The sequence below is a fragment of the Apodemus sylvaticus genome, chromosome 5 (genome assembly GCF_947179515.1).
Source record: "Apodemus sylvaticus chromosome 5, mApoSyl1.1, whole genome shotgun sequence".
NCBI lineage: Eukaryota > Metazoa > Chordata > Mammalia > Rodentia > Muridae > Apodemus > Apodemus sylvaticus.
Window position 1 is genome coordinate 8,517,124 of NC_067476.1, and position 23,123 is coordinate 8,540,246.

The window sequence follows — 23,123 nt, forward strand, 5'->3', positions numbered from 1 at the left end:
CCACTTTGCCCCGCAGACTCAGTCTAACAAATTATGACATTTTGTTGTTTTTGTTGTTGTTGTTGTTGTTGTCAATCTAACAAATTGTGATATTTAGTTGTTGTTGGTGGTGGTGGTGGTAGTGGTGGTGGTGGTGGTGGTGGTGGTGTGTGCAAGCATGCTTGTCACATCCAAGTGGAGGTTAACACTGGCATCAGACGTCTGCCTTGATCACGTTCTACCTTATATCTTGGGATAGGACCTCTTATTTCACTCCAGAGCTCACAGGTTCAGCTAGTCTCTAGACAGCTTGGTCCAAGGATCCCCTCCCTTATTCTGGGATTACAGGTTGGCATTTATGTGAGTGCGGAGATCCAGACTCTCTTCTCAGCTTGCATAGCAAGGGCTCCACCCACTGAGCCATTGCCCGAGCCCCAAATCATGTCAGTCTGTGGCATAACCCACCCTACACAGGTGCTTTTCATGGTCTCCTTATGTGCTCTCATGACCCTCCATGAAGCAGATGTGTAACTGTACACATCAGACATGTCACTCCTTTGCCTGGCCTGCAAGGTATCCCTTGTCACTCAGAAATAAACACCTGCAGGGTGTGGTGGCACATGGCACTCTACAGAGTTTCATGATAACCAAGGCTACACGGAGAAGCCATGTCCTGTGATGGAACAAAAGAAAGAAAGAAAAGGAAAAGAAAACAAAAATGTCCACATCAGAGCCGTCATGGCCCAGGCTTCCATCCAGCCCCCCACTTGCCCCCCAGTTTTGCTGTTGCTCCTCCCTTGCAGTTTTGCTGTTGCTCTGCCCTGCACTGGGCCTGCGCTACCTTGGTCTTGGGAAGCGTCAGTGAAACCTGAGCCAGCCCTTTTCTCTAGCCATCCCATCTCCTGACCCTGTACAGAGCAGGGTTATCCCCACTGCCTCCTCTCCTCGAGGAGTGTTCAGGGAGCCCTTGTCATGCTCCACCTTGGCACACTGCGGCTCCTTAGTCAACACCTGGTGAGCAGCAGCTGCTAACATCTCATTCCACACATCACCCTTTCCTGAACAAACCCTTCAAGCCGTCGCTGTTTGGTTCATTTCCTTCATGACCGCAACGGCTCTTTATCTCTTACCTGTCTGTCTCCTGCCACTAGAGCACCAGCTCCATGAGCTGTCTAGTCTGTTTACCTCTCTGCCTGGCCTGCACATGATACAGATTAACATGTGGATGGGGGAAGGACGTAAAGGGCAAGGCATTTGCATTCCAAGGTAGTTCTAGGCTATGTCATCTGTCTGCCTGTCTCTCCTGCCCCCTTCTCCTGCCCCTTCTCTCCTTTCTTAGTATTGTCCTTTCTCCCTTCAAGTCCGTGCTTTACTGCCAGCTGCTGCAAAGAGTCAAATTTGTAGGCCTTATCAGGATGTGCGGGAGCAGAACCTCTGTCAGGCTACTAAAGTATGTGATCCCTTGATTCCAGTGCTACACCTAATCCAGCTGTTTCCACCACCATGCAGAGGACCCTGGGAAGGGACTTCATTTCCTGACAGCCATAGTCTGTGCCAGGTTCAGGTACAGGGTGCACACTGTGGAGGGCTGCTTTCAAGGCTGCTGGAGTGCCCATTGTTTCAACGTGGTTAGAAATCATCAGGCTGCTCCCCCGCCCCTGTCCATCCGCACTCGTGGAAGGGCTATATGCATGTATATCTACAAACTAAAGTAGCCTGGATTTGATTATAGTAACCCCTCATACCACAGAGAAGGCCTGAAGGAGAAGGAGCCCAGGGCTAGGAAGCATGGCCCATCCCCTTCTCTTTGGATTTTTGTTGATGAGCAGGAAAAAATAGGATTGTGAAGAATTTTATGTCTATAATACAAAACAGAAAATTATTTTATAACTCTCTGTCATGAACCTTTCTATGAAATTTGCCAAGCAGCTAGGTCTCCTGTGACAAAAATCCTCCTGCAATCGGGCAACCTTAGATTTTCTAGAGACGCAAGAGTTAAGGAAAGTTTAGAGTGCCCAAATTTCTAAGGTTGATGGTTCCTTAGCAAATGACTCCAATTTACCCATCAATGGACTAAGCCACCTAATGAGAAACAACCCTTATTAGGTGTGGTGTTTAGTAACTATTAAAATAATGGCACAGTAATATAGCCCATTGCTGCCGTGCAGTGAGCTAAGGACTTGATGCTGGGAGATGGTCGGCCCTAACCCAGTGTCCTCATACAGGCCCCGCCTTGGAGAGGGGCCAGGCTTTACTAGATGGCTTCTCCTAGGCAGAAGAGACTCTGAACTTCAGAGCCCCTGGGCCTTTTGCCCGTGGCAGGGGTCTGTCAGGAATGACCCTACAAGACTGCCAGCTGAGTCCTTACCCATTGCTTAGCACTCACATAGCCACCCTGTCCCTTTCTCCCGTCAACCAGCTAAAAAGTGGGCCATTTTCTAAGGAGAGCCAGTGGGGCCAGGCCAGGATCTGCATAGGAGTCTGGGGAGTGCCGCTCTCCCCTCTCCTGTCTTGTTGGGCAGACTCCTGAGAGCTTTGCCATCCTTGTGAACAGGAGAAATCTGTTTGACTTGCTCTCTCTCTCTCTCTTTTTTTTTTTTTTTTTTTTTTGATTTTGGTTTTATCGAGACAGGGTTTCTCTGTGTAGCCCTGGCTCACTCTGTAGACCAGGCTGGCCTCAAACTCAGAAATCCGCCTGCCTCTGCCACCCAGAGTGCTGGGATTACAGGTGTGCGCCACCACTGCCCGGCTTGGTATCTCAAAGGTAGCTTCCAGTGGGAGTTTCTTCCCAGTTTGAGTTTTTCTTCCTCAGATTACCCTTTATGTATGTCATGGCGCCCTACCGTGAAGAACACAACTGGGTCCTTCTCTTGTGCATACCCTGAAACATGGAGAGACTTGGTTTCCTGGGCTGCACTTCAGTGCCCTGGTGCTTTCCTATCCTAGCCCAAGTTCCCTTGGGAATGCGTTTGCTGCCCTGCCCTCACAGAGTCCACACTAGCTCCTCCATGCCCCCTCCTTTACCTTGCCAGGTACCACAAACAGTCCCTGTGCTTGACCCCATCCTTACCCTGCAGGCTGTGGGTCTCTCAGAGTCAGCCTGGCCCAGAGGCCTGTGTCTGCAGCCAGCCCCACCTGTTTCCTAGAAGGACGCAGCTGCCAGCACTGCGTCCTCAGGCCCCTTGCTGCTGTAGCTTCCGACACTGCCATTCAGAGGCACAATTCTGCCCAGCATGACTCTATCAGGGCTGCACACATCCAGCAGCTGTGTAGAATCCAGAAGGCTGGCTTTTTTAAATGCACTAAAATTAGACAAAGCAGGTACACTATTAGCGTCTTACCACAAGGTTGGGAGTATGCACAAAGCCATTGGTGAGGGAAGCCGAAGTCCTAGGGAGGAGGGTTTAGAGCACAGTGCCAGAGAAGATTGCTGGGAGGAAGGAGGGTCAGGTGACTCCTGGCCCTGTGGTCACTGTTGCTGGCATTTGGATTCATGTGCTAGGCAAGCATGGGGAAACAGCGAGAGGTAGCTCCCGGCCTCGCACAGAGAAACAGCGACCTTGGGCTCCAGTCTCCAGCTTCCTTCTGTTAAAAATGGAAATAAGACAGCTGCCCAGGCTGCCTCCTGAGTTCTTAGTTCTTAGAGGAGTGCATGGCCGCCATGCAAGCATGCCCTATCCACAGGGAAAGAGGTGAGGTGTGTTATTCAAAGGAAAGGCCCCAGGCGCTGTACAAAGCCTGGGTGGCTCTAGGTGCTTTCTTCTGTAGAATCCAAGAACCCTCCTTGGGAGAGGGGGAGGGGAGTCCTTGTAGCACTCATGGGGACTGCCCCTGGGCACAGCTCTCTCCACCCTGAGCCCATTGTAGCAGAAGGCTCTGGGACACAGCACTGTCCTCCATCAGTGCTCTGTACAAACACTGAGTGCTCCATGTGGGGAGTACCTGGTGTCCTCCACTTCTATTCAGGTACAGGCCATTTTTATCACCCCCTAGGGCTCAGTTTATGTCCTTAATAGTCACAGAGCTGAGGTTTGGAGAGAAGACTCGGTAGTTGACAACACTTGACCCAAGTTTGGCCCAACACCCACATCAGGCAGTTCACAACTTCCTGTAACTCCAGCTCCAGGAGATAAGATGCCCTCTTCTGGCCTTCACTGGCACCCACACATAGGTGAAAGCAGTTCCTCCCCCCACCCCCCCCCCCACCCCGACACAGTGTGTGGCCCAGAGGGCACATCTCACATGATAATAGTGAATATATTAAGGGTTCCTTAGCACCCTTCGCCTCATTCTAGTCTTCAGGGTTAGTGCAGAGGCAGTTCCTTGGGACTGTCATGAAGAAAATGACTCCTAAGTCCCCTAGAAGAGTGCGCGCACCCTTCTCCCTTTCTGCCTCTCTATCCAAAGCTTTCTTAGGTGGCAGCAGGCCCCTTGAGGCCTTATTTGTATGGGGAAATAGCACTCATGGGGTCTTTATAGGAATGGTTGGCTTTTAAAAATAAGATACCCTCTCCCTAAAGCAGAGCTCAGAGATGTAGCCAGCTGTCAGAAGAGCAAACCCTGTGCTGTCCCCTTTGCCTCGGGCACACATGTGCACTCTGCTAGGTCAAGGGCCAGCTGGCCTAGGTTCTTCAGCATGTGGTCAGCATACCCCCACCCCAATCCTAGACATAGATGTGGCTCATCTCAAACTGCTGTGGCTGCACAGACTGCAGGAACGAGTGTCAAGCAATCTCCACTTCCAAGAGGTGGTTACTCGTATAGTAACCCTTCAGCCACCAGGTCTGTCGGTGACAGAACTGAAGCAGGTATTTCTCTCCTTGACTTTCCTCACCCTTTGTCTCCTGTCTGTGATATTCCCGACCACAGTGAGCTAGAATCCTCTTGGGAGAACGCTGCTTGACAGGCAGCTGCAGATGACCAGCATCCGCCCAAAGCGGCTGGCCCATCCGAGCCTGGCAGACCAGTGCTTGCAGACACTCCCTCCGCTGAGGAGGCCAGCGGGAGGCTGTCTGGTACCTTCCCAAGTGCCCTCTGGTCCTGCTCAGGAAGCGTGGTGCTCCCTTGACTGTGTGCCACTTACACTGGCTGTACCAATGGCCACAGAGTGCTGAGTGAGCTCTTGGGACTGTGCTGTTCAGTATAGAAAAGTGTTACCTTGGCAACAGCAAGCGTGCTTCATTACCAGATGGTATTAGCTTTTATCTGTGGCACCCCATAGCCACTGCCAAGAATCAACCCATAGCCCCTGTCAGTGAGCATCTTGCTTCTGAAGATGGCAGCGTTGGCTACATGTAGAAAGATGTCCACGGTCCATCTGCAGTGTATTGTAGCCGTCCGTCAAAGCCCAGGGTCCGACAAAGCCAGGCCAGAAACTTACACATACTCCACCACATACGGGAGCATCTGGCTCATTGGAATGACACTAAGATTAGAAAGTATGTTGTAGAGTATGCAGCCAGCTCCACACGATGCCTACTATTACCCACTCTGCCACAGCATGCTCAGAAGGACGCTCTGTGGTCATGCTCGTCTAAGACGAGCATTGCGACCTGCATCCTTTTTTGTTTTAATTTCCTCAGCCAACACCTCCACATTTCATTCCCCCTCTGAGCAGACAGGCATAAGAGACTGACTTATCCTGTGTCGTACTGTCTGTAGAGCCTGTGGAATAAAAGTCCAGGGGAAAAGTATAGGCCTTGACCTCTTCTGCCTAACCAATGGCCATCACTGTGGTCAGTCGGGTAGATCTGACTGGCTGAACTTCTGGCAGCTTTAAGTCTTCCTTGACCTGCAGGCTGGCAGGTGCTTTCTGCCTAGTGCTCATGCATCAGACTCACTGTTTTTTGTCCTGGAGGGTAGCATCCACAGTCCACAGCTTCCCTGTAGCCCCAAGTGTGGCACCAGAAGGGAAGTGAGCCCCAAGTGGTGGCTCACTGGCCTGGACAGCAGTTCTGATTCCATCTTTGCTGCTGACTGGCTAAAACTGTTGTTCCTTGAACACACACACACACACACACACACACACACACAAAGGAATTATCTGCCAGGCAGTAGTGGCGCATACCTTTAATCCCAGCACTTGGGAGGCAGTCGGATTTCTGAGTTGAAGGCCAGCCTGGTCTACAGAGTGAGTTCCAGGACAGCCAGGGCTATACAGAGAAACCCTGTCTGGAAAAACAAAAAACAAACAAACAAACAAACAAACAAGGAATTATCCAAAAACCATGAATGGTGACCATCTTTGGGTAGAAAGACTGGGCCCATTATCTTCCTCCAGGTGCCCCGTCCCAGAAACTCAGATTTCTGAGACAGTTAATTAGAAACAGCTGGAGTCAGGTGTTTTTAGAAGACAGCTCTCAGTTACTGAAGCTTCAGAGCTGGCCTTCTGTGTGCTGGGGGACAGCCCTGGCTGTCAGGTCTGCCTGCCCTGTAGCCTGGGCTCCTGCCCTGCCAGACTTCTCTTCTATGAGGCTCCTGCTGATCCTGCCTTTATGGTCCATTGGCATCCTTAAATAGTGATTCTGTGACAGCTAATGTAACAAAATGTAAAAGTACACTGTAAGATGTGTTTGTTAGCACTCCTCGCATGAAAACAAATGCATCTGACCTCTCACCGTGCTTCTCTTCTGCACAGGTAAGGCACACAAAACAGAAAGAAACCTCATAGCAGCACCAGTAAAAAGCCAGGAGCAGGATGCTCACCAGCACCTAGGACTACTCAAGGAAACAAGAAGGTAGTCATCAGAGAGGCTGAAGGCTGCAGGGGACAAGGAGACAAGAAAGGGATGCTTAAAAGTCATCTTTCTAGAGCTAGCACCAAGTTGGCCTGGAAGAGCTAGGCTTGTTGTCCAGGCTGAGGTTTTCTTAGACCAGTAGGGTTTCCTTTCAGCAAATCTGAGCTTTCTCGCCCCATCAGAACATCCAAGACCACAGGCCTCCAGTGAGCTCTGGGCCAGGCCTGGAATACAGAAGGTGTGCACCTCAGGCACTGCCTTCTAAGGAAACACAGAATGACTCCAGTTCCTATGAAGAGCCATATGCCCCCACATGGCAGTGCCTATCTTCCCTGGCACTGTGGAAACCTTTTTAGGTGTTTTTCTTTGTGTTCAGGGTGCAGAGAATATGGATGGCCGCAGGTCTGGGTAGCACCTAGCCACCTTCCTTTCCCCTCGGGTTCACTTCGATGTGGTTTCTCCGCTCCCAGCAAGGCTGCTGGGCGCCTGCTTCTGCTCTCTGCACTGTGCTGCATGTGTTTTACTCACAGCCGGCAGGCCGGGACACCAGTGTGCTCACCAAGCTCAGAGGAGCCTGGCCTTGGGAAGTGCTGGAGCAGGCGCTCTCCCAACAGTGGCAAAGCAGGTGGCAGAGCAGAGTTGGCCAGGCCCAGGTCTGTCACCCAGCCTTCCTACCATGTCCTCTGCCGCCTCACTCAGAATGAGGACAGATAAGTGGTGGTCTCTGCCTCCACCATCCTGCCCAGCTCTGTGTGATTTGCATGTTGACTCTGAGCCTTCACGTGTGTACACTCGTGTCTCGACAGGTGACCTTGGGGAAGGTGTTGAAAGTAATCGTCGTCATGAGGAGCCTGTTCATCGACCGCACGATTGTGAAGGGGTATAATGAGAGCGTCTACACCGAGGACGGCAAGGTGAGTGGCCTGGAGTCGGGGAGGGGTTCTTCCTTACTCTGTCCCAGAACAGAGTTCCAGGTGAGTGATACTCATAACCAGCAAATCAGCACTGGAGCGATCCAGACTAGTCAGCATGAAGAAGAACCCTTGATAAAAACTATTTCATTCTCTCCGCTTGCTGTTTTAAACCTCTGCTCGCGGCAAGCCCGGCGCCCTCACTTGAATTTCTAATCGAGCACCTTAGACCCCAGTTGCCTCATTAGACATGTCTTCTGAGGAAATAGATTTTTTTTTCAAGTCAGCCAGCACATCAATAGCCCAGGGTTCCTCATTTTGCTTTTCTTAGAGTTGTGAGGAAGATTCAAGTTAGTTTGACACAACCCAATGACACTCTCCTTGACTCTCACAACGAATGGGCCCTTGGGAAGTCACATCTCAGCTACACACTGAATACCTCAGCAGGAAGAAGCAGCTTCTTCCTCAGGTGATCTGTCTCACAGAACACTTATTCTCCAAAGCCAAACGTGGTGAGGGCCAAGGCTGAGGTGAGGAGGCAGTCGCTTTCCCAGGTGTTGGCTTCCCTGGAAAGTTCACTCTGGTGGACCTGTAGTTTCTTGAGTGTGCACTCTCCATCTGGCTCTGTGGGAAGCAGCAGAGGACACTGATGAGAACTGGCAGCCTTCCTTTGTGTCTGCTCCCAAGCGTGATGTGCACCTGCCCCACAGACCCACCCAAGCTCCCCGTGTCTCTCCCCAGCCCTCTCCTGGGAGCTTTTGCTTTCCTCATTTCAAATGTTAACATTTTAATGTGTTTGGTAGCAAATGATTACGACTCAGTGACCACATTATAATGAGAATAGACAGTTCCTGAAAAGCAGGTGGTAGAAGTGGCTTTGTCTGTGACAGGTGTTCTGGTGCTGTGCTAAGGTGCTAAGCAAAGCACCCTGCATCCCCACGTGCCACAGACCGCGGTTGCCAGAGGAGTCATTGTTCTTCCAAGTTCTTTACCTGGTTTGCGTTGCTCTCCCGATTGATAGCAAATCATTTGTTGGGAGATGTCCTTTTTCTTTCTGAAAAAAAAATCAGACTGTCCTTCAAGCTAGAGTGGAGAGTGAGTGTGCCGGTCTGGGTGGGTGTGGCCTCCATGGGATTCTGAATTCCTCCTGGGTCTAGTGGGATTTCTGATTGCGGGTCTACTCTAGGAGCCAGGCAGGCAGGCTTAGTGCAGACCTCCCAGAAGACTGGACCCCGCCGAGCACGTAGAAGTTCATTTCTCTTGGGTCTTTTCAAGCTTCAGGTTGAAGATGCTGTAGTCACACCTGGTATGAAACAGCTGCTGCTCCCTTCATCAGGGATTGGAGAGTGAGAACAAAGAAAGGATCTAACTAGCACCAGGCTTGTGGAGCTACCAAGTCAGGATGCAATGAGACACACTCCAAATTCAGACCAGCGTGGAGAATCCACCGGCTGGCACGCTGCTGTGAGGTTCTGGTGACCAGACCCCAACTATCCGCAGTAACACACAGGGACACCCACACTCTACCATGGGGGAACACTGGTACTTTATGCTGTACCCAAGACAAAAAAAAATTGTCTACCACGTCCCTCTTGAAGGCCACTGTGGTGGCTGCTGCTGCCATGCTTTCTTCTTTCCCAGCTCTTCCTCGCCTCCTCTTTTCTGGGGTTCTCTCCTTCCTCTGCTCAGTCCCTTTAGCTGTTCTCAGCCATGTTGCCCACACAGAGATCACTCCTTCTGTCTGGCTGCTTCATCCCTCTGTCTCGGATTCCTCGTGTCCCTGTCTTGGCTAGCTATACCACCATCCAGCTGCCGCAACCTTCCCCCGCCACCTCTGAGGACTGGGCTGTCAGCAGGTGTGGCTCTCAGCTCTCTGAGGTCCTGCACTTTGCCCCACACCCCAGGCCCTCTGTCCGCCCACTGCATCATCATTCTTGGCTTTGCTGATCTGACTGCTACCCTTGTTAACTCGCGTGGAGGCTCCAGTGTCCCCACCCTCAGCCTGTGGATCGCTCTCCTCATAAACACCCGTGCATACACAGGGTTCTCTTGCTAGTCACTGTCCCAGTGTACTTGGGGTGGCCGCCCCAGAGCAAGAGGTAGGTATTAATGGGTTTTAGGCCCAGAGCAGCCCATGCACCCAGATTTAAGAAACCTTGGGTTACAGATAATTCCCCTCTATCTTTTATAGCCCAAGGATACAGCCCAGGGCCTCTCACAAGTTAAGCAAGTGCTCCCTCCACCCCTGAGCCATCCCCTCCCTCTACCCCAGCCAAGCTAAGTGTGTTTGGACATTCTTAGAGCCTTTGGTTTATGCATATGCCTTACAAATGCCTTAAACCTCACAAGGTCACTAAGTTCTTTTGTGGTCCCAATTTTGTCCTCAGAGCATATTGTATCAGCAGCTTGTACAACATGCTTCTGAGATCTGTCTTATGGAATGGAATCCAGACACCTTTGCAAGATCTGAGCCTACCTGCCCCCATTCTCTGCAGGTAACCTGCCCACTCCTCAGCCATGGTGCCCACCGTGGCCCTAGGACAGCCAAGCTGTCACTCACATTTGCCTAGTCTGACTTTCCCTAGGAGCTTGCTCTCCTACTCCACCCCTAGTGACTAGCAAGAGAACCCTGTGTATGCACGGGTGTTTATGAGGAGAGCGATCCACAGGCTGAGGGTGGGGACACTGGAGCCTCCACGCGAGTTAACAAGGGTAGCAGTCAGATCAGGTCTCATCTCTCCTCCTCCCCCTCTCTTCCCCTCTTCTCCCCTCCCCCCCTTCCCTCCTGCCAGTTACTAACTTAGCTGACTCTGGGAGCAACTCCTCTCTTGCATTTCCAGTGCTCAGCCTGTCCTTTTGGCCATACTTTGCCTTAGAAACTACTCTCAGACTGACTCATGGTAACAGAACGGGAGGCTGGAACCTCCTAAGGGTAGACCTTAGTGCCTGCAACAGCCCGGAAGCACTGTTGTGTGTGGGAGAGAGGCTGATGGGATGGCCTGCCTGAGAGGCAAAACTGCTTAGCTGAAATGGAAACCTAAGGAGTCAGGAAGCAGCAGGCATTAGAATCATAAATGATCAGACTAAAGGGACACATGAGCCAGATACACAGCCTTCCTCCTGAAAGATTGCTTTCTCCACTGCAGCAGAAAGTGGGCATTTTGAGGGAATCTGGTTTTGAGGGTGGCTTGTCTCAGAGCGTGGTGGGGCACTGTCTCGAGCAAGGAGGCAGAGCCTGCTGCTGGTGTAACAGAAGTCATAGCATGCTGAGGACCATTACACGAGGTCCACGCTAGAGTGTCTGAGTATGGCCGGAAGCCTATCTCCCCAAGGCTGCTCACCCGTGTGACATGTCTTAGCTGAGGATCACATCTGGTTTCTAACAGAAGTCTCTGATCCAAGTCAGGATCCTGGGGGAAACTGTCCAGCCGCAGGGCAGATCAATGTTGTCTCTCCAGATGTGCAGAGCAGAGCACAGTTGGCATCATGGGATTCTAGGACTGTGTCTGGTTATCCTGAGTGAGTCATGTCATTGGGTGCTGGTTCTCAGGTTAGCAGCAGCCTTGGGTGTAGCGGGGTCCTCCCTGAGCTGGTTTTACATGTCTACAGGGCGATATTTTACTGTGCCCATTACAGGCAGGCACCTCCTGATCCCTTTTGCACCTATGTACGTGGACCCATGTAGCAGGTAGGGACTTCAAAACAAGACCAGGCAAGCCTGGCAGAGCCAGGCCTCAAGTGGTAGAGAAGCTTTTTGTGGGCCGCCCTGAGGCTGACTGCTCCTCACCGTTTCATTAGTGCCAGTTTCTTAAGCATCTTACAGAATAGAAGACACTGCAAATGCCCGGTTCTGAGTGTTGAGCCTGCAGTGGGCACACTGTGTCACACAGTGTCAGATTTGGAAAACAGCATTAGAGCTCAGGGTCTGGTCCGCGGACAGAACCCCCGGCAGTTCTGCTGTTGGCAAGTTGTAGGCCTGCATGTGTTCAGCTGTGTCCTGGGCTTAGGACTTGTCCTGCTTGTTCCTCAACTTGGGGTTCACTGGATTGACTCATAAAGCCTCCCATGGCCTTAACCTCTTGCCCTATGTGGTTGTCCACCCCCTTTCCCCCACTGGTCCCCAACACAGTGTCTTTAGTGCTGAGGTGGTGACCAGCCAGCCCCTCCCCCCACCCAGTTTCCAGCCAGCTTTTCCCACCAACATCTGACCCACACACTGCTAGCTTGCACCTTGCTGTAACAGTCACTACCTTGATGCCCTCCCTGTCTCTACCCATGATGCATATTTTTGATATCAAGCACAGGTACCCTCATTCCTCTAAGAATAAAACTGCTGTTCAGACTTACCGACCTCTCTTGGCAGCAATCAGGGAGCAGGGCCGTGACTCAGCATGTTAACAGGCAGGGTGTGGGAACACCTGGCCATTGTCCTGATTTTATATCAGTCAGGCTGAACAGATGGAAAAATAGAAGTGTCTCCGTTGAATTTATCTTATTAGGGGATTTAGGTTATGTTAATGCTATAGCTTCATTAATTACCCCATATCAATAAAAAAAGGCAGCTTTTAGCCTTCTAGCATAAGAGAGGAGAAGAAATGGCGGTATCAAAGGGAACCTTCAAAGACAGCCAGAGCTGTCTCCAGGGTAATTTCTGATCCTGCATTCTTCCCACTTCAAAGTTGGATATGTGTGTGTGTTTGGGTCGAGGGGGTTGGGGGAAGCTTGAATCTGATTTCTCTAATAAGTGTTGGCATCAGCCCCGTTTGATATTAGATGCAGGGAACATTTTGATTTGTTATAGCCTTTGAAATTGTTCAGACGACCTTCAGAAAAATGGCCTCTTGTTACTTGTGGGGAAAAGGGTGAGAGCTGGGAAAGGGGATGAATCCAGCCGGCTCCGTACAGCGGGCACCCAAAGCTGTGCGTTCAGCAATTTCCTGGTAACAGCTGCATGTCCTGATTGAAAGGGAAAGTTAAAGAATAATAGAGGTGTAGCACGGCTCTCCTGGGAGGCGTGCTTCCCTCTTCCTCTCTTCCTCTCTTCCTCTCTTCCTCTCTTCCTCTCTTCCTCTCTTCCTCTCTTCCTCTCTTCCTCTCTTCCTCTGGGAGGGTGGGCGCACCTAAGAAGATGACCACACACAAGTTTTTCATGGCACTGAAACCTTGGGCAGCTACAGAGAAATCCCTCACCAGTGCCCAGTTGTATCCCTAATCCAGATGGACATGTCTGTCTTGCAGGTCAGAGATCCCTTTAAAGGTTCCCTTTAGAGGCTGAGGCCCACTGTGGCTCAGGGACTTCGTTTGGAAGTGTCTGTCCATTTTAGATCATTTCAAATTCTCTGTGTGCGCTGCCTTTTGAAATGAAATAAAGAATTGATAACTTTCTGATAAGCTGCCAGCACTTTCGCGTACTACTAAATGAATGTTAGCAGCAGTGATTGGCGGAGCGGCAGGCCTGGCATGGGTTTGTGAGACTGAACTCTGTAGGAGCACCCCAGAGAGGTGGGGCAGTGACATTGTAAGGGGGGGGGGCTGAATAGAGAGGCCCTGGGCCTCTGGAAACAGGTCTGCTCCCAGACTCCCCACTCCTTAGCCGTGATACTCTCTGTGCCTCAGTTTCCTTATTTGTGCATCAGTACTGGAAGGAGATCCTGTCGGCCACAGCAGAAGTAGGAGATCAGCAAGGACAGGGCGACCTTGCCTTTGGTGTCTGACCATGCTTTTAGTGGGCTTTGGGGTTTGTTTTGTTTTTTGTTTTGACATCTTAGTGTCTTATCCTAAGGACAGATATGAGCACCCCACTCATCTGCAGGGTTGCATTTCACTCCCCTGCAAATAGCCCCTGCCCCTACCTGAGCACACTCTACCATCGCACCCTTAGCTGCCTCTGGGACTACAGCTTCATCCACTAGGCTCCACAGGCAGCTCACTTGACCCTTGCAAATCCTTCAAACACGGTCCAGTGTTCTGAGGGGAGGTTCACTCCCTTCCTGACATCCCAGTTCCAAATAATGTCTTGCTCACTGAAGGTTTGCAGCTTCCAGAATGTTCCCTTTTTAATATTGCAACTAGAAAAAAAAAAACTGTTAACAATGCTTGCCTTTGCATCAAATAAGCGAGAACTAATAAATGTTCACTGAGCTCAGCCTGGGATTCCTGAAACAAATTTCTGAGCCCTTCCTGGCCCTAAAGAGAGACAGAGCATAGGCTCCAGAACGCATTTAAAGGGCTTTCTCTAGTATAAACCTAGCAAAAGATCAAGTATATGCACCTGACTCAGGTTCAGAGCAAAAAGGAGGCCCATTGTTACTGAGTCCCTTTCTCAGCCGTGTGTGCCAGGTTGATGGACTGTATTGTCCAGGGCCTAGCTGTTCCAGATGGTAGAATCTTCCTCTAGCATTCTGAAGGACTTGTTTAAAACTGCTGAAAAGGCTGCACAATGAATAGGCAAGGAGGGTATTGAATATCCAGTTAGTTTGCAGAGTTCATTCTTAATGAAGTATCTGATCTTTTCTCTAGAGGTCGTTTGGGTGTTTTGTTTTGTTTTTTGGTAGATTTTGTAGATATTGAAGGTCTCCTAAGATGATTGTTTAAGTAAAGTCTGCAACTTTGAGTGTGCGCAACTCCCATCTCCGTGTCTTTGTGGCTGGTATCCTTGTGGCAGAGTGCTATGTGTGGTGTGAACAGGCAGGAGATGTCAACAGTGCTGGCTGGAAAGGAGAGAAAGAAGTTGCTTCCGAGTTCCAAAATGGATGCGTCTCTTCCTGAAACATTGAATTAAAGTCCGGGCATCGAGATCTGGGGAGAACTAAGGCATGCAAAGTTTTTCCCATCCCTTCCCCCACCCCCACCCCCACCCCTCCCCTGGTCCCTGGGCAGTCTTTAAATGCTGCATTCCTTAAACCCTGGGTCACCAAGCCTGACTCCACCCACACAGGCTGGCTAGGATCAGAATAGAGAATGTGGGGAACTAGATGTGTGCATTCTTTTATTTTTATTTATTTTGTCTGTAAACGTCTGCATTCAGAGGTGAGAGGGCAGTTTGCAGGAATCCATTCTCTCCTTCACCGTGTGGACCCTGGGGTCATTAGGCATAGCAGCCGCCATTTTCCACAGAAACAACTGTTTTTGTCAGTTGCCCTAATACTTGTTAGCCTCTAATGCCTGAAGATGTTTCAGATTCTTTTCCTGGTCCATTGGTTTAAAGGAGACAGAGACTGACATTTGATATTTGATATGCCTCTCTAGTGGCAATTTGGCATTGGGGACATGCTATTAGGAGGTCGAGGCAATATAGCAGGAGGGATATAGCATGGGTGGTAGGGTACATTTTCCCAGTACGGGTGTGTACTCAAAGATCCACGTTACCTGTCAGCTCTAGAGCTGGGCTGTTCCTCTGCCCTCCACAGCCAGAGCCCAGCCATCCTGCAGGGAACCCCGACAGTCACTCTGCCCTTCAGCATGTACGGTGGTCAGGTGCCTGAGACTTAACAAGAAACCAATCACAAGCGAAAAGGAGCTGGACAGAGGAATGCGTGCCAGGGTGCAACCCAGCTTCCAGTTTCCAAGGACTCTTCAGAGAGCCATGTTTTGGTGTTTCCTCAGCACAGCAAGGACTCTGAAGTGTCACACTCACTTCCTGTGGCTCAGAGGCATGTCCCCATGCAGCCACTTCCCCTGCACCCTGCTGCAGCAGATCAATGTGACAGCACATAGGCCTGAGCTGCCCCAGGTCAGTCTTGCAGTCTGACCACCAGTCAACCCCAGAGACAGGACCAGGAGGCCCATTCACTGGCTGTTTCAATTTGCTCAGTTCCTGACCTCATATTAAAGTCACCTGTCTAGCAGCTCTGGGACACAGAAGACTTCCTCACTTGTCATTACCTGTGAGTGGCAGCCCAGCCCTTGCAGTCTCTGTCTTAGAGGAATTCTGGGTTTGCCATTCATCATTTGTTCTGAAGTCTTGAAATATGCAGCCAGATTTGTATAGTTGCCATGCAGTGTGGGAAGCAGTTACACTGAGGTACTGTGCATGAGACCCCAGTGGGGCCGGGGACTGGACTGGTTCCCCTGAGCTCCACCCACATCTCATCTGGGACCTCTTGCTTCCTGTGTGTGCAATTCAGTCTCCTTAGATCAGGGCCTCTGCAGCCAGCTAGTTCCAGAACATTCTAGGGTGCTACTGAAAAACAGATAAGCAGCTGCCTCACAAGCAGCTCCAGCCCCCAGACTCAGCCAGATGCAAGAGCAATGAATGTGTAACTTAAAACACAGAGCTGCCTGGCAGTGGCGTGCTGGTGTCTCTGATGCTGGCCTGCCCTTGGGACCCTTTTCCTCCTCCTGGCTGCCTTGTCTAGTCTCAGTATGAGGGTTTGTGTCGTATGAACTTGTTATGCTGTGTTTGGTCCGTAGCCCTGGAAGGCCTACTCTTTTCTGAAGAAAAACAGAGAAGGAGTGGATCTGGGGAGAGGGGAGGTGGGGGTGGGGAACTGGGAGGAATGGGGGAGGGGAAACAGTCAGGGACGCAATTTTGAGAGAATAAATAAAAATACCGAAAACCTCCCCAGGGGCTGCCAGTGCCACCCGGGCTTGAGCAGCCAGGTGACATTGCCATGCCTTCTGTGAGAGGTGAACTCCCTCTTCATCTGTAAAGCCAAGGTCATCCTGGAGACTAAATGAAGGCGCGTGGAGGGCCTGCTGAGACCCTCGAGTGGAGGACTGTCCTCACACTACCGTTCGCTCTACCCAGCAGTGGCCCAACACTTCTGCCCACAGGGTGGTCTTTATTGTTAGAAAAACTAACTTCTCAAAAAGGAAGGAAGTGGGTGTGGGGAAGAATGTTCTGACTGGTGACTGTGGAAAGCTGTTCTGACTGTGGTGACATTGAGGCTGAGGGAGGAGGAGCCATGTGCAAGCTTGTGTGTAGGACGCTCCAGGCAGAGAGCGTCAGGTGCTTCGGCACTTCAGGGGTCCAGTGTACAAAGCCCTGGGTTCTGTTGACATGGTAATGCGCACCTAGAATCCCAGCACTTAGAAGGTGAAAGCAGGAGAACCTTGGGGAGAATCGGGGTCTACAGTGGGCAGGGGCTGAGGCCCATGGCACTGGAGGGGGATGACCACAGAGCCCTTCATTCCATTTCTCAAGTCACCTGGAAGTTGGTTAAAATAAAAACTTAGGCAGGTCACAGCAGGCCTTTGCCACCGGGGCCCTCTCTGTCACTGGTTTCTTTGGGTTGACTAAAACTGATGCTGATTCTTCTCTCTCCACAACAGCTAGACATATGGTCCAAATCCAACTATCAAGTATTCCAGAAGGTAAGCGTTCCTCTGTATCTTACTCAGGAGATACGGGCGAACTACAAATGCCTTTGGGTATAAACTTTCCCAGCTCGGAGGCTTTATAGAAAGTGAAGGGGAAAAAGAAAGGTTGGGGCTGTGACTCCTTCAAGGCTGAGTGCTTGTCTAGAGTGCACAAAGCCCTGGGTTCTGTTGACATGGTAATGCGCACCTAGAATCCCAGCACTTAGAAGGTGAAAGCAGGAGACCCGAAGCCCGAGGCTGCCCTCTCCTGCACAGGTTCTCACTCCCTGAGCTACAAGAGTGGGAGTTGAGGGGAACCTGACATGCATTTCTATGACACAGGAAAGCAGGTAGTTTAGGGATGGGTGGAGCCGGGGAGGTGTGTTGGAGTGGTGGACATACTTTATTTCTGAAGGAATAGTGATAGTTATAGAATCAGAGCCCAGATGATTATATGCTCATGGGGACTCACTGTGTATAGTATAAACTACAGCAAGGTTAAAAAAAAAAAAAAGTTCAGATGATGCCAAGCTCTACTAGGTCTTGAAATGCAGTTTCTCAGACCTTGTGTTTGGCCCATGGGCATGGAGATGGGCTGAGAAAAGCAGGCCGGCTCAACCGAGCTCCACTCTGCCTCCTGCCTCCATGACTGCTTGTTTGCCTCTTTATATGGCTCTGAAAAGCCATAAAGAACTGTTAAGAAAACTGAGAGATGGGGCTGGAGAGGCAGTTTAGCAGCTGAGAAGGCTTGTTGCTCTTCCAGAGGACCTGGGTTACATATAAACAGCTTACAAACTCTAACTCCAGTGCCTGGATGATCGGGTGTGTACACATGGTACACAGGCATACATGCAAACAAAACACCCATACCCATAAAAAAATTAAATGTTTAAAATTATGTGAGAAATCAGTTCCTCAGCTCTGGGAGGGTGAAGCTCCTAACACAGCAGTAGCATGGCCCCACTGCGTGTGTGGGGTCACTGCATACCCCAGAGCACCTGGGCCAGCTCCCTCGCAGGCAGCAGCCCTGTCCCCTGTGCTCTGGACTGGCCCGACAGTTGCCACCTAATCTGTTCTCTTGACAAGGACAGCAGTGGCTCTCTGCAGTACTCTTTACTGTTGCCAGGCCCTGGGCTGGGTCCAGGAATACCAGGAAGATAACACGAGTAGACAGGCTGTCCAGGGGCTGAGACGGCCAGAGGAGCGATGGCCTTCAGACAGAGTGCTGAGGGGATCCCACGAGGGATCAGGCAAGTGTCCCAGGCTGGGGACAGAATGTGGATACTGTTCCCTGTTTGGTAAGCAATACCCCAGGGACACTCAGAGCTGGGACACTTGGCCCAGGTCCTTCCTTGAGCAAGTTGTATCCCAGGTGTGCCAGGAGGCTTAGGCTTTTTTTGTTCTCCTAATTAAAGTGGAATTTGCATAATACAAAGTGAGCCATTTTAAAGTGAGCAGTTCCTGGGAGTTGGGTAACTTGGCTTTTCCCGCCAGCCTCTGTCTAGATCACCAACATCTCACCTCTATGAGAGAAACACCTGGCTCAGGATGCCGTCAGCAGAGGCCATGGTGGCTACCCTGTCATCACATCACTGTGACCACAGTCACATGGCCCAGCCTGAGGGAGCCTCATGCACAGGAGCATTCAGGAGTCCTGACCTTGTCACACCTTAGATAAAGCGTCTGCCCTGAAATAAGGTTTGCCCTACATCGGAAAAGCCAGCAGCGCCTAAATCAGAGGCAGGGCTGTTGGAGTTCAGAGCAGAGGAAAGGATGCTGGTACCCAGATCTCTTCCTCCTTCTCTTGAGTAAGGGACCCACCAGTCAGAATGGTACTGCCCACATCCAGGGTAGATGCACTCACTCACACAGACATACTCACATTCTCTCTCTCTCTCTCTCTCTCTCTCTCTCTCACACACACACACACACACACACACAGACAGGTGTGTTTCCATGGTAACTCTAAACCCAGTTAATTTGACAGAAATGAACCGTCACAGGCATCAGGGCTTCAGAAGATGTCATCAGTGGTCTAAAGGAGTAGGTCAGTTGGCATGTAAGGTGGAGTTAGGGAGCTGGCCAAGTGTGTGCCCCAATAGGGTGACTTAAATAAGATCATTAATTAGTATGTCTTGAATGTAAATTGTGTACCATAAAGTTATGTGTTTGAACTAGATGGTAGCACAATTTCAAGAAATTATAAAACTTGGGAGGTCAGGCCAGCCTGGAGGAAGTAGGCTGCTGAAGGGCAGGCCTTGAGGTTTAGGTTTGTGCTTCCCTTGTACTTTGGGGAGGGGTGAGGTGGTGCAGGGTCCCGGCCGTGCCCCCACGCTCTGTGGCTCCTGCCACCTGCTGCTGTGCCTTGCTTTCCCTGTGGATCTGTGCCCTCAGACCGAGCCCAGATGAGCCATCTCTCCACTTGTTGAGTTTTGGTCAGAGTGCTGAGGAAAGTAGTTATAACAGGGTCTGTCTGGGCCACCTGTGCAGTTCTTGCATAAAGCTCAAAATATTTCAAATCGAGAACATTTCGAACATTGTCTAACTGAAAACATCCTTGTCCGGAGTCTGCTAGCATCCCTTCACCTCACTGTCCCTAGAAACACAATGAGAAGTAGCCTCGCTCCCTGGCCCAGGGCTGAATGGAAGGAGCTGTGAAAGCCACGCCCAGCCTTCAGTGCCTGGGACCTGTGCAGGCTCTGCATGCTTGCTAAGCTACCAAGCTGGAGATATTCGCACGGCTGGCATGGCTAGCACAGGTGCCACCTCAGCTATAAACATTAGTATTTTCGGTGTTGTTCTTGACAAATTTCCCTCTATTGTGACTGCAAAGAGAAGAAAGAAAACCACTCATTGCCAGAAGAATCAGCATCATTAAAACTGGTGTTTGTCTTTCCTTTAACCTTTATTGTTGTGCCCACAGAGGGCACAATAATAATGAATTTCTTCTCCAGACCCTACAATGGCTCTCAGGATTTCTCAAGCCCTGCAGCCTGGCAACCTTGGCTTTTTGGTAGTGAGCTCTCCCTGGGAGTGAGGTGGCCTTGCCGTGGGAGTCCTTTTTGAACATATGTGGGAAACTTATTAGGGGCTGGGACAGAGTGTGAAATGGGGATTTTCTGAAGCACAGACATAGACTGTGCTTCCATGTTTTTACCCACTCCTCCCTGGAAACAGCCTGCCATGCAGTCTGTCTGAGCGTGCAGACACACACAGCAGTAGAGTCTAAGATGGACAGTTGGAGAGATACGTGACCACCCGCCAGTCTCCCTGGGCTGTTGGCAGTAGTGAGGACGGACTGACCCACATGGTGGTGCTTTACCCACCTGGAGCAGTGCCCAGACACTTTGGGTCCTTCGTCCTCTCTCCCTTGCCCTATTATATCTAAACGATTAATCTCCAGTGCTGTCCTACCCTGGGCTAAAGACTGCCACTACACGGATGTCAGTGTTCTCAGAGAAGGAGGGACAGGTAATGGTGAGGTCTCTGTCTCCTCTCAGGGCCAAGTAAGACTTCCTGCCAGAGATTGCCTGTGCTGTCAGATGGAGGGGTATCTGAGGAAATAATGTACTGCAGAATCCAGCTTAATCCTCTCAGTAAAGCTTCTGCTAATCACGTTCTGTGGAATGGGTATGGTGTGATGTCACATCAGGGAGCCTGTGCTCCAGGCTTGCAGACGGGGCTGGTGGCAGGAAGAAAGTGCATTCCCTTCCCACAGTCAGCTCATAGGCCCCAGAGCTGGGGCCACTCCGTGCAAGGCTAGACTGTCCTGCCCAGCCTTCTGAGTGATGGTTAGTGTTGGGACTCAAAGCCCCAGATCACAGGCTGGCTGGCTGGCAGCCCTTCTAAGCTTTGCTTTCTAGGACCTGCCCTTTCTCACTTCTGTTTTCCTGTCCCCCACATCAATGTGGCATGGTGTGGGTGTGTGTGCTTATTGACGCTGCTGATAGTGAATGCTGGCAGAGCACATGAGGCTCTCCTGCCCCTGTCAGCCCAGGGCAGTTCCCTGGGTCAGGAGGGCGGCTCACTGTCACACGGAGGTTCTGTCCCCTGCGTGAGGGGACAGAATCGCACACTTCCTGAAGAGCTTGACCTCAGAGTAGACTGCATTAGTACACCCACTTCTGAGCTGACTCCCTGGCCATTGAAGGAGCTTGAACCCCGCCCCCACCACCCACTTCCCTTTCCTGGCCCATTGTTTTGCTTCAGGTGCCCTTAGGAAGGCAGGAAGCCCCCCCTCCCCCCAGCTCTCTGGATAGACAGGGACTGGTGCCTTATAGAGCCAAAGCAAACTTACCCATGTCTTTTTACTTCAGGAGCTAGGGCAGTGGCGGGCAGGCCACTATTACATTGTCCAGAGGCCTGTGCTCAAGTCCCTCAGTCATAGCCTTAGCCCCTGAGGAGGGAAATGCCTGCCTTTTGTCTGAGGACACTGACTGTCAGCAAGCCTTTGTCTGACTTGCTCATTAGCCTCAGTACCCAAGTGCAAGGCAGAGGCTGCTTGGGGGACAGCTTGCTGTGAGGCTGTGACTGCCAACAGGTGCCTGTCATTTACTGCACTGCCCCAGAGGCGCCATGCACTTCATCCTAGGGCGAAGCGGCTTTTTATAGCCAGTGAGTTTCCAGCAGTGTGGATTCAGAGAATGAAATATAGAAATAAGGGACCCTCTGAAAGGCCAGAGCCACAGAGCCAGCAGAGGCTTCAGCAAGCTCGCATTTTCCTGCCATTTAAACTCTGCTGGGCGCTCACTGTTCTGACCTTTAACCCCCCTCATTTCAAAACAGTGTGCATTTCCCCAGCGTGTGCGGGGACTGAGAGCTGGTCTGCAGGCACTCCACTTGCTACATGAAGTCCTTGCAGAGGCTAGAGAAGGGGGAGAGCACAGAGACACAGGCAGGGTGGGGCGTAGAAGTCTCTAAGGAGCCAGAGTCCGCTCCTGGGGGTGGGGACTGGGAATGGAACCCTCTGAGGCCATTGGCCTTAGCCGCAGCCATTGCTCCACAGGCAGCAGACGGGTGCAGAGCCCACCACGTCCTGCACCAGCAGACAACTGGGGTACCCGTGGGTGGGTACCACTGCCCTCCTTGCCTCCTTGTTCACTCGGCCAGTCTTTGATGTGAAAGGCAGGGCCTTTCCTGGGAATGGTCTCTGCAGAGATGCCCTTGAGTACCCATCAGGCGCTTTGCAGGAGGGCGGGCAGAGTCAGCCCAGGAGACTGGCGCTCTAGAAGGAGGCCGTGTGCTCTGAGCCCTGTGTGACTCAGTACTTCCCACAGTACCCTCATTTCCAGTGTGTGCTAGCTAGCTCCAAGTTCTCAAAAGGTAACCATCCCAACACAGAAAACTTCAGAGGACAAGAGACCTCCTCCTCTCTTGAAACTGATCTCGGCGTGACCTGAGCACAGGCCCCTGTGTGCTACCTCACATCATCCAGAGGGCTTACTAACTAGTCTCTGAGTCCCCCTGCCAACCTCCTACATTTCTCTTCAGAAAAAAATAGCTTAACCAAGCCCCTGGTTAGGATGCCACATCTGGAAGCCCAGAGAGGCAGAAACTGTGGTGAGACTCTCAGGCCACACCCTACCCAGGCCACACCCTACCCAGCCCTTGTACCAGAAAGGGACCCTCACAACTGTGTCCCAAATAGGCAGAGCTAGGGGACCGCTTTCACAAGTACCCAGACAGATGAACAGCTTCATGAGGATGGGCAGGTTCCTGATGATGGCACACAGGAGGAAGGTGTGTGCTTGGCTGGGAGCAGGCTGTTGAATTGGGGGAAAGAGAGGCAGAAGACCCCTTAGTCATCATAGCGGATGCTGTGCCCTCAGCCACCAGCTGGTCTACGCTGATCGGCTAGCTAACCATCCACCTCAGCCTGGGAGCCAAGGGAGAGAGGTCGAGGTGCTGGGCCTGCACTGGCTGCCCAGAGCCCCAGCCACCACCCTCCCTATGGCTGCTCCACACCCCTCTTCCCAGGGCGGGTTTCCTCATCTGTTTGCCTTTAATGGGCCTGTGCCCCTTTCCTTCAGGCTCCCTATTGGGCACAATGTGGTCACAGCTCAAGTACTCACATGCACCCAGCCGTGTGTAGCAAACAGACGCAGGGAGGTCCAGCCAGCCCAGTGGCCTCTTTGATGTTCTGAGTTACCTCAGAAGTGGTTTGTGGATTTCTGCCATTAGAGGGGTCACAGGGCAA

At 51.3% G+C, this 23,123-nt stretch overlaps 1 protein-coding gene across 2 annotated transcripts in view; it reads left to right on the forward strand.

Moving 5' to 3' along the window:
- Nucleotides 1-23,123, forward strand: part of Med27 (mediator complex subunit 27) — a 177,058-nt gene that overhangs the window by 143,661 nt on the left and 10,274 nt on the right. Inside the window, exons 5-6 of one of the 2 annotated variants that reach the window (XM_052182015.1) lie at nt 7,523-7,630; nt 16,901-16,942. In XM_052182015.1, the coding sequence (XP_052037975.1) occupies nt 7,523-7,630; nt 16,901-16,942 (150 nt within the window). The remainder of the gene's footprint in view (nt 1-7,522; nt 7,631-16,900; nt 16,943-23,123) is intronic. The other variant, XM_052182016.1, reaches the window with a different exon arrangement.